Source organism: Myxocyprinus asiaticus, chromosome 40 (assembly GCF_019703515.2).
Source record: "Myxocyprinus asiaticus isolate MX2 ecotype Aquarium Trade chromosome 40, UBuf_Myxa_2, whole genome shotgun sequence".
Taxonomy (NCBI): domain Eukaryota; kingdom Metazoa; phylum Chordata; class Actinopteri; order Cypriniformes; family Catostomidae; genus Myxocyprinus; species Myxocyprinus asiaticus.
The window spans coordinates 18,286,213-18,298,423 of NC_059383.1; the positions used below are offsets into that span (position 1 = coordinate 18,286,213).

General features: G+C 38.5%; 1 protein-coding gene across 1 annotated transcript; it reads right to left on the minus strand.

Moving 5' to 3' along the window:
* Nucleotides 1-3,206: 3,206 nt before the first annotated feature.
* Nucleotides 3,207-12,200, minus strand: LOC127430485 (TLC domain-containing protein 1-like). The gene is made up of 4 exons (XM_051680289.1): nucleotides 10,711-12,200; nucleotides 9,840-9,922; nucleotides 9,323-9,405; nucleotides 3,207-4,188 (listed from the first exon to the last, which is right to left on the minus strand). Exons 1-4 carry the CDS (start codon nucleotides 10,914-10,916, stop codon nucleotides 3,805-3,807), a joined length of 756 nt encoding a protein of 251 aa, XP_051536249.1. The 5' UTR covers nucleotides 10,917-12,200; the 3' UTR covers nucleotides 3,207-3,804.
* Between the last annotated feature and the right edge of the window lie 11 nt (nucleotides 12,201-12,211).

The window sequence follows — 12,211 nt, forward strand, 5'->3', positions numbered from 1 at the left end:
AATTTGAAGCTCAAAAAAGCACAAAGGCACCATAAATGTAATCCAAATGACTCCATTGATTAAATCCATATCTTCTGAAGCAATATGATAGTTGTGGGTGAGAAACGGATCAAAAGTCCTTCAGTCCCCCACCTCCCCCCAATTTGGCATGCCCAATGCGCTCTAGGTCCTCGTGGTGGCGTAGTGACTCGCCTCGATCCGGGTGGCGAAGGACGAATCTCAGTTGCCTCCATGTCTGAGACAGTCAATCCGTGTATCTTATCACGTGAAGCGTGTTACCGTGGAGATCTAGCGCGTGTGGAGGCTCACGCTATTCTCCGCAGCATCCACGCACAACTCACCACATGCCCCACCGAGAGCGAGAACCACATTATAGCGACCACAAGGAGGATAACTCAACGAGACTCTACCCACCATAGCAACCGGACCAATTGGTTACTTAGGAAGCCTGACTGGACTTAAGTCCTTTTTTAACTATTTATCTCCACTTTCACTTCCACATTCTTTTAATTTTTGGCAATTCTCTTCATGCATATCACTACTTACAGGTCAGTGCTGGTAAAGGGTGATTTATTAAAATAAATTTTACTCTTAGTTAAATGTATGGTAATTTTGAAACTTGTGTATAAAATTACAACCACTCGCATGAGATGAAGACTCCAGACATATTAATAACCTTATAATATCTGTTTAATCCTACAGTGCTGTGGAAAAGTATTTGCCCGCATCCTGATTTCTTCTGTTTTTGTGTATTTATCATACGAAAATCTAACATAAAGGCAATCTGAGTTAATACAAAATAAAAATTTTACATTATTTATTGAAGCAAATAAGTTATCTAATAACAACTGGGCCTGTGTGGAAAAAGTATTTGTCCTTAGTTACTAAATCCCCAAATCTTTGAAACTGCATTCATAATGGAGTTCAGCTGGAATAGATACACCCAGGCCTGATTACTGCCAGCCCTGTTCAAACAAATCAACACCTAAACAGAACTTTTTCAGCAGCATGAAGTTGGCTAAAAGGTCTCACCCTGTAGCACACTATGACAAGGTCGAAAGAAATTCCAGAAATGAAGACAAAGGTTATTGAAATACATCAGTCTGGGAAGGGTTACAAAGCTGTTTCAAAGGCTCTTGGAATGCAAAGAACCACAGTGAGAGCCATTATATCCAAATGGAGAACACTTGGCACAGTAGTGAACCTTCCCAGAGGTGGCCGATCTTCCAAACTTCCTCCAAGAGCACAGCGACAACTCATTCAGGTAGTCACAAAAAAACCAAGGACATCATTCAAGGAACTGCAGGCCTCTCTTGCGTCAATAAATGTCACTGTTCCTGACTCCACTATCAAAAAGACTGGGCCAAAATGCCATCCATGGAAGATTGGCAAGGCGAAAACCACTGCTAATCCAGAATAACATTAAGGGTCATCTGAATTTTGCCAAAACACACCTTGATGAGCCTTAAAGCTTTTGCGAGAATGTTCTGTGGACTGATGAGTCGAAAGTGAAACTGGAAGACAGTGGTCCCATTACATCTGGCGTAAATCAAACAGAATTCCACAAAAAGAACATCATATGTACGGTCGAGCATGATGGTGGTAGTGTGATGGTGTGAGGATGCTTTGCTGCTTCAGGGACAGGGCGACTTGCAATAATTGAGGGAAACATGAATTATGCTCTCTACCAGAAGATCCTTAAGAAGAACTTGCAGTCATCAGTCCGTGAGTTGAAGCTCAAGCGCAACTGGATTATGCAGCAAGACAATAATCCAAAATTTAGGAGTAAGTACACCTCTGAATGTCTCAAAAGAAGCAAAATCAAAGTTTTGGAGTGGCCTAGTCAAAGTCCTGACTTGAACACAATTGAAATGCTGTGGGAGGACCTTAAACATGCTCGAAAACCCTCTAAATTCCACTGCAGTGTTGTGAAAGACTGATCTCCAATCATCGGAAGCGTTTGGTTGCAGTTGTTGCTGCTGAAGATGGCACAATCAGCTATTAAGTTTAAGGGGGCAGTTAGTTTTTCATATGGGTGATATAGTTGGATAACTTCAATTTATATATATATATATATATATATATGTGTATATATATATGTGTTTATATTTATTTGAAAACTGTATTTTGTGTTTACTCAGGTTGCCTTTGTTTTGTTATATCCCGTCTGAAGATCTAAAACAATTTAGTATTAAAAATACACAAAAATAGAAGGTATCAGCAAGGGGGCAAATACTTTTCCACAGCACTCTACATGGAGAGGGTCCCCTCATAGGGACGGCCATGCTAAGATCACATGACCAGCCAAATACTACTAGCTTAATCTCTAACCACCCTGATATTGGACACTTTCAGTCTTGGATTAAATTCATAATTTCTGTCTGTGAATAGTGAATTTCTACAATGGCATCTGAAACTGAAAACTGTGGCGTTTGAGTGACACTGCATCCACGCCCCTAGGCATTCTAACCTATAAGGTGGAGTTGTGTGGAGTGTTGTGCTCTCAATGTATTTGGCAAGTGCTTTGGACCAGTTTACAGGTAGCCATTTTAATACAAGTTTGTACACATGTGACAAACATATGGCAAGCTGCCAAGGCTTATTAAGCTTTGGATTGATTTCAATTCCAATTCCCTGCTAAGAAGGATTGGTACTGTACAGTAAGTACAAGGCTGTCTCTCTGGGTTGATCTGTAGTGAAGTAAACTGTCACAGTCTTACTCAAGTTGTCTTCAAAGCATGGTGTAATGGGTTAAAAACTATTATGTTTAATTGTATTTCAATATGTCTGCCATCAGCTCTATAAGAAAGCATCTATAACATAGGACAGTAGAAATATAACTAATCAAAAGTGACATTTCAGGGATCAGTTGTGTCATACCAATGGGATTGTTGAATAATTGGGTAATATTCTAATAATTTACTTCTAAATAGAAATCTGAATATGAATGACTACTCATACAAAAGTAATTTCATAATGCCCCCTTTTCCTGTTTCCAAACTCTTATTTTGCTTCACATTTTATAAGATATCCATAAACCAGTGATCAAAGAATTTAATATTTTTATATTTTAGGGTCAGAATATTTTAATGTTTTTTATTTTATTTTTTTATTGTATTTGTTATTGATTTTATTTTTTTCTTTGTTTCTAAAAAATAAAATAAAAAAGGTAAAATGATTGGGGGGAAACACAAACAAGCTTATAAAATATTTTATTGCACTGCACAAATTGAGGCGTTACTGCCACATTCCAACCATGAAGTTTGTAGTTAGTACAAAACCTTGTTCCCCCTTACAGTTACCTCAGCATTGTGAGGCTGAGCTAGCTTCTACATAAATTCCTTCAAAAGATGGGTTTCTCTTCGCTTGGGCTCCCTTGAATTCTACTTCCTGCATTCCTAAACAATTCCAGTGTAATGCTACTTTTTACATTTGGATGCAACGTTCACTGTTACTATTTCAACTGGCACAGTGACCCCCAAAGCCACTATTTTGCTGAAAATGCTTTTAATTATCTGCAGCTAATCTTTACCCAAATCGGTAAAGGGTTGGTTCACCCAAAAATGAAAATTCTCTCATCATTTACACACCCTCATGCCATCCCAGAAGTGTATGATTTTCTTTCATCTGCTGAACACAAACGTTTGCATCGTATGGAGCAACAGAGCTGAAATATTCTTCCAAAAATCTTCATTTGTGGTCTGCGGAAGAAAGAAAGTCATACACATCTGGGATGGCATGAGGGTGAGTAAATGATGGGAGAATTTTCATTTTTGGGTGAACTATTCTTTAAGCATTGTTGATTTAGTCCTCCGCAAATTTATGAACACTGTTTTCATGACAGCGCTTGCTGAAGAAGTCGGATCGTAGGAGGCGGTAGAAATAAATGAGAATCATGATGTTCATTAGGACCATAGTTACCAGGAAGAGGAAGGCGTGGTCTAATGATGAGTAGTTGTATATGATGTACCAGGTGAGGTAAAACTGTGCTCCAAGCCGGAAGGTTACATAGGTTACCAAATTAAATAGTTTGTTAATCGAGTAGATCAAGGAACTGTGGGCCACTTTAGCAAGTTTGAGCAATAAACGTGTATGTAGGAATACACTGTTCACCTCCACAAATAAGGCCACGACTGCACCTGCTACATAATGATGTGTGAATACAGCATACAGAAAACACCAGATCACCTAGGAAAAGATGCAGAGGTTACCTGATTAGTTCCAATTTAATAATTTAAAGGAATAGTTACCCAAAAATGAAAATTCTCTCATCATTTACTCACCCTCATGTCAACCCAGATGTGTGTGACTTTCTTTCTTCTGCTGAACACAAATTACTATTTTTAAAAGAATATCTCAGCTCTGTTGGTCCATACAATGCAAGCGAATGGGTGCCAATATTTTGTAGCTCCAAAAATCACATATTGGGGTGGATGAGGCACTAACAAGGGGCGGAGTTTTGGGGAGTGCGGTGTACGGTAAGTATTAAGGACTGTTACACAGGGGACGTGGAAAACAGTAAAAGTGTTGTGAGGCTGCCGCTTTCTCTCGAAGTAGAAGGGTTTTGTACAGTCAAGGCGGTGCTCGCATCACTGTTTCAGGGGCAGCCGTTGCCATACCATCAACGTGAACTCTATTGTGCCAAGTCACCTACACACACCAACAGCAGACTTGCAATGTCTGTGAGAGAAAAATTCTGCACATAGTTAATATCACCTCGTGGAGAATTGCCCTTGTTGTATAATTTAGATACAGCTGGACCAAACAGATTTTAAACTGGGCTCACCGTGTCTTTAACTGTTTATATAGTTTACGATATTGAGCTCACGGTTCCATTCGGTTTACGTTTTTTTAAACTTAGCCTAAATCAAGAAAAGTTAAGATTGAAAGTTTTTATTATTATTATCACTTTAAAGACAGTTCCTTTCCTTTACAATTTAGCTAGGCCTACAGTTCTTAAAAGTGTTAAATGATCCATCAGAGATGTAATGGGACTAAAAATCAGCCGTGAATAGGGCAATGGTGACAGCAGAAGGAAATATTAGCTAATAATCCTGCTAACTGGAGAGGGGAAAAAAAAAAACAGACTTATGTTAGATACACATGCCTCTCACACACTGTCACTGATTACATACATTTAAAATATTTTTAATTACAATTGTATTGTTCTAAAACAATACTGTCTCTGATTACATCTAAATATTATTTTCAAAAATACATATTTAATGGAGGTGTATGCTTATCCAGTTAAATAATGAATGATTTGAAATCAAATCAGACATGACATTTGACATTAGGATTACAGGCAATAAATTAGAATACATCAGAAGACCAATAAAAACAATAAATCAACATTAATTTAGTGAAATTCGTTGGCCTTCTGGAAAGTATGTTCATTTACTGTATATGTACTCAGTACTTGGTAGGGGCTCCTTTTGCTTTAATTACTGCCTCAATTCGGCGTGGCATGGAGGTGATCAGTTTGTGGCACTGCTGAGGTGGTATGGAAGCCCAGGTTTCTTTGACAGTCGGCCTTCAGCTCATCTGCAAAGGTTTTTTGAGTCTTCAAATTGGTTTCTCATTTTCCGTTTGACAATACCCCATAGATTCTCTATGGGGTTCAGGTCTGGTGAGTTTGCTGGCCAGTCAAGCACACCAACACCATGGTCATTTAACCAACTTTTGGTGCTTTTGGCAGTGTGGGCAGGTGCACAAATCCTGCATGGCAAAATGAAACTCAGCATCTTTACAAAGCTGGTCAGCAGAAGGAAGCATGAAGTGCTCACAGAAATTTGCTTGGTAAACGGGTGCAGTGACTTTGGTTTTCAAAAAACACAATGGACCAACACCAGCAGACTGACGATTGTCACCCCAAATCGATTCACAGACTGTGGATGAACTTAACACTGGACTTCAAGCAACTTGAGGCTGGAGTCGAGGCTTCTCCACCCTTCACTCACAGACGTGTCTAGGACCTTGGTTTCCAAATGAAATACAAAACTTGCTCTCATCTGAAAAGAGGAATTCTGGAACCACTGGGCAACAGTCCAGTTGCTTCTTCTCCTTAGCCCAGGATAAGACGCCTCTGGACTATTGTCTAGTGGTTCCAGGAGTCGGCTTAACAGAGAGAGCAAGTTACGTATTTCAACTGTAAGCCAAATTCCTTGACACGTCTGTGTGTGCTGGCTCTTGATGCCTTGAGCCCCAGCTGCTCGAAGTCCATTCCTTGTGAAGTTCACCCAAATTCTTGAATCGATTTTGCTTGACAATGTCATAAGGCTGCGGTTCTCTCGGTTGGTTGTGCATCTTTTTCTTCCACACTTTTTCCTTCCACTCAACTTTCTGTTAACATGCTTGGATACAGCACTCTGTGAACAGCCAGCTTCTTTGGCAATGAATGTTTGTGGCTTACCCTCCTTGTGAAGGGTGTCAATGATTGTCTTCTGGACAACTGTCAGATCAGCAGTCTTCCCCATGATTGTGTAGCCTAGTGAACCAAACTGAGAGACCATTTTGAAGGCTCAGGAAACCTTTGCAGGTGTTTTGAGTTGATTAGCTGATTGGCATGTCACCATATTCTAATTTTTTGAGATAGTGAATTGGTGGGTTTTTGTTAACTGTGAGCCAAAATCATCACAATTAAAAGAACCAAAGACTTAAACTACTTCAGTCTGTGTGCATTGAATTTATTTAATACACGAGTTTCACAATTTGAGTTGAATTACTGAAATAAATGAACTTTTCCACGACATTCTAATTTATTGAGATGCACCTGTATATTCCCCCATAGCATAATTATACATAATATTCAGCATTAGCCTATATAAAGTAGATTAATATGGCACTATAATTAAACCTAAGTAAACTAATTTTCTCTGGCACATTCAGAGCGGATCACTCATGCGCTTCAAATAGACATTCGATCCCTCCCGCTCCTGTTTTCAGCAGAACTCATCATACAACACCAGGTTGCTTGTATGCAATTGTATTTTAGAGCTCCTTGTGTGCAATGATGTGATTTCCATTGTATGCCTCCATTACATTTGTTGTTATTAATAATTTAATTAAAATTGAGAAAAATACTTTATGATTTATGACTAGACTTCATGACACCCATCAAGTTCTGTTTACTTCATGATTTATATTTCATTTTGCACTTTATTTTACCTGGTAAAACAACTCACGCACTCACAAGCTCCCAAGCGCTGGCTTTTTAAAATTAATATCTCTATGAGATTTTTAAGGGATCATATAACTCGGGAAATTCCTCTTCCATGTTTTCAGCAGTCTGTTATGAACTCAGTCCAATTTTGTATGATTGGCTGTGAATAAAGTCTAAAGTGATTATCTAAGACCAATGCAGCTGGCGCAGCTGCTCAGAGAAAAGAAAATATTTGTTATCTCTCACGGCACCTGGAAAAATTCGCCTATGCCTAGACTGCACCAGAGAAAATGGAAGTTTACAGAGGTTTAATATTATTTCCAATTTGGCGCCCCTCCCGCTGATCGTGCCCTAGGCGACCGCCTAGTTCGCCTATGCCTAGAAACGGCCCTGTGCTGACTTGAAGCTTCAAAATTTTGGCACCCATTCACTTGCATTGTATGGACCTAAAGAATTGAGAAATACTTCTAAAATCTTCATTTGAGTTCAGCAGATGCAAGATAGTCATACACATCTGAGATGGCATGAGGGTGAGTAAATGATGAGGGAATTTTCATTTTTGGGTGAACTATTCTTTTAAAGGCACTGTAAGTGATGTTTTCCTCAGACTGTTAAATTACCCACGCCCCTCTTTCCAAAAACCCTCCCTCCAAAGACGCATGCACACCGAGACTGGTGTAAACAAATGAAGACGGAGAGCATTGTCACAGGTAAGAGAACATAAATGAACATGCAACTTGAGATCAGCAAACCCGAACAGTTACATTGATCTTGTACGGGGTGCCTAGGATGTACTATGATGTTAGTTGGCAAAAGCAACCATAGAAAAACTTTCTATATGCATTCTCATATATTCGACAAACTGACAAGTCAAACAGACGTTTTCAGCTTCCTGCTGCCCATATATGGGTTGCCCTGTGAACGAGCAAAACGATAGGCAGAAAACATCTCGCAATCTTTTGATTGGCTAATCTGGCTGCTACACGCGTAAAAAAAAATTTTTTTACCGCTGTTTACAGCCAAGTGCTGTCTCAAAGGCAAATTTGAGATTTCATTGCATCTATTTCAGTGATATTTAACAGGTAATAGGGATGTTTTCTGCATGTAACTTGCAACAAAAATGTAACAAAAATTATTATCAAGATTATGATTTTTGCCCTAATATCAAAGGTCTTACTAAAAAAAAAGAAATGATGATCCAACATGAATTTTCTTGATAAAAAAAATATGATCTATTCTGGTAACGTGCATGTCAAATGTCTAGAAATAGCATTTTAGCTTAGCGTAAAGCTGACAATTTACACAAGGTTTATTTCTATTTCTTCTGCTCCAAACTTACTTCAAACTTACTTCTCTGTCTGCTCGTATGAATGTAACGCACCCTAAGAAAGTGTTTCACCGCTGTTCAAATGCACTTTGGATCGCATCATTTATATGTATAAATGTTTTCCATCTGAAAGGACTAAATATTAAATGAAACAAATTACAATAAAATGCAAAGTAATCTCTTCAGTAATCAAAATACTTTTTGAATGTAGCTGTATTCTAATGACCAATGATTTAAATTGTAACTGTAGTGGAATACAGTTACTTATATTTTGTATTTTAAATACGTAATCCTGTTACATGTATTCCGTTACACCCCAAGCCTGTTTACGGGTATGCATACAGATTCTGCTAATGTGAGCATATAACCAAGTGTTAGGTTGTTTAATACTGATCTAACACAGGTCAGTCACACAAGTCAGTCACATTCCCAGTATAGTGATGTAAGCATTTGTTATTTTATAAGGCATAAATGAGTTTCATTCAGACAGGATTTGTAGTCATTATTGCACATTATTCCAACCTGCTAGAATTGCATGGATTATTCAGATTAAGGTCTTGTCAACAAAGAAAAAAGCAAGAAGGCTTTCTATTTAGAAGTGCACACACTCCATTTCATGCCTAGCCCTGTGTGCTGTGTTAAAAGATCAATACATGTATCTGTTGCTCAAAACATGTTACTCTAAATCTCTAGATGTTTAAAATCCTTCAATAGTGCACAGGTTTCGACACATTAGAGTAGACTGTCTAGGAACTGTCTCTCAACTGAAAGTTTTAAAACAATATTCATGGTCTTATGTGATGTACTGTATGACAACCAATGCATTGACTTACCAGAACATGGTGAAGAAGAAATTCCCAAGATTCTTTAGCATACCCACTAAAGATAATGTCACCAGCATCCTGAATGAAATACCCTGTTGAAACAATTCAGTGCTGAATTTATTGACCGGCCAAACCCTCCCATATCATCACATGATTTATTTGGAAAGGGATTGAAAAACCAAGGTATTAGTAGTTTTTGCATATTGGAAGAAACTCCAGTATTAATTCTTCAGGTGACTGTGAAAGAAATATACCTATATTTTTTTTTATTAAATGTTAATGATTATCCAAAACATCATTCCACAGACTTGAGTCACGATACTGCTAAAACTCTTATCGTGATCAAGGGTAGGTGAGGGAATGTACTATACAGTCTTGCATATCTGGTAGAAAGTGCAGTAGAACTTGCACTAGAATGATATAGTACAATTATTTTTAATTTTTTTACTTGTGTTGATTGTGGTGATTTTATTATATTGTGTTGCAATATAATACTGTATATTAGTGCAATGTGTTGCCTACTGACCAGATGAGACGATGATTAACAGGTAGGATAGAGGGGTGTAGGTTGAATGGAGTTCGTACACCATCACAGGATGCTGTATAACACTGTTGGAGCAGATTCATGCAGACTGTTTACAATGTCAACCATGCAGAGGACTAAAATCAAACTGACAAAAATTGTCTCAATAACTGGGACCATGGAACAGAAGAGAGAAGGAAACAGCCTAAGCTCTTTTCATCGCAAGAAAACAGGCCCAATGGTGTTGAAACTGCTTGGTTTGAGGGGTGAAATGATTCATACAATCGTAATGGCACTAGCAACACAGTCTCCTGTGGCTCTCTCGATTCATGCCTGTCTAGCAAGTTTTTCTTGTTCCTGAACTGAGAGAGATATATAACTGAAGGTTAGGTGCTATTCAAGGTATTTGTACTTTTTCTGAAACTCTACAATTTGTGTTTCATTATCATAAAAGACATATCTAGGTGTTATTGCATTGCACAATTAGTGGGCTATGACTCAACATGTCATGTTGTGCTTTCATAATACATTTACATTTATGCATTTGGCAGACATTTTTATCCAAAGCGACTTACAGTGCACTTATTACAGGGACAATTCCCCTGGAGCAACCTGGGGTTAAGTGCCTTGCTCAAGGACACAATGGTGTTGGCTGTGGGGATTGAACCAGTAACCTTCTGATTACCAGTTATGGGCTTTAGCCCACAACGCCATCACCACTCCTATTGCAATAATATCACAAAGTTTGTTCTCTTTTTGCTTTACAATATGATTTAGATGCTAGAACTGCATTTAAACTATTTGCTGCTTTCACACTTTTAAGATTTGTACACAAATGATTTATTAAAACACAACAGAGCTGCATAAAACTCACCAGGCAACAGCCCAGGTTCCAGTCAGCAGTGAGTGGATGAGAGACACTGAGAGGTTCTTCCATTTCCATGTCTTCCATGGGTCTGTGTCCACCGTCCTGGGACAGGGCACAGTCTGTAGTAACCTATGAAGGATCCTGAATGCTGCGGAGCAGCAGAGTATATACAGGGCTGGATACTTCTGGACTTCATTTAGCCATGTGTCCATCCTCCACCAGTGTTTCTTTCTCTGTCTGTCCCTCTCTCAGACCGTGAGTCTATGTTATGCTGTTTACTTGTTGTTCTGAACGTCCTGTGCACTGTTTTACACTCTGTCCAACTCTGTCCAAATGAATTGCCTTGATTTCTTGAAAGTTTCCAGTACTTCTCTTACTCTGCGTATTTGAATTTAACTCTTTGTATCTACTCCCCACCCTCTTTATCTTTCTTCCACATGCTGGTGCCTATCATAGGTGTGGTAAGCAGTCACAGTACCTGTTTGCTGAACAGTGATTGGATGATGAAGAATAGGTCCGTGGGAGTGTTACCAAAGGGAATGCTTGTTAGACCTCTTTCCCTTGAACTTTCTCTCTCCATCTCCCTATATTCCACTATCCAGCAAAAGCATTCTTGTATGTGGTGATACAGTTGACTCTGTTGTGTTAACTGAGTGGGAGTGCTGTATGTGTCTGTGTGTGTGGATGGATGGTGAGCACAATAGAACAATAGAGATCATTTAAATTCAGTCGTTCTGCTGTTCCAAATAAATTAAATGTTCTGTGTTTTGCAGTTGGATCAAATGACTTCATTCACACTGTCAGTCCAGATAGGAATGGTTTCCAGTTAACAGTTTGTTGGATCTGGAACAAAAGCATATCACTTTACCTTATAACAGAATTCACATTTATTGGCAAAGTTACAAGTACCAGGAATTTGACTTTCAATTTGACTCAGCAATTTGTCGCTTCACATCAAATTGATTCAAAACAGTTTGTATTATTTTTGTTTTATAACACAGTTTTAACTGTATCATAGCAATACTGAGCACCATGAGCACTAAGGTTCACTAATTGAGGAAGACTTTCAGGCACGGCCATGCAAAGCTTTGAAATTTGTAGTAGGTTGTTTAGGCAGTTTTGTGACTAGTATGTGTGGGGCACATGGCACCAATAGATTGAATGTGTAGAGTTTGCCATCTACTGGTGCTACAACAAACAGCAATATTTGTTTTGTGCTCTGATCAGTTGTTCCTGAAAAATAAATAGACTTGTTTCCTAACCACAACCATAACCATTGGAGAGTGCAGTGAATGTCATACAAACACCATATTGTTTACTTTCAGCACTAGTTGGACACCCTTGGTTACACATACAGTACATATTGTAAAACGGGTGATGTAAATTGATAAACTGAGAATAGCATGATGTATGTATTCACTTTAAATTCCTGAGCATTCAATAACTGAGTAAACTCCTTAAATTTTATGATTGCAATGTATTTAATTTTTTGTTTTGTCAATAAGCA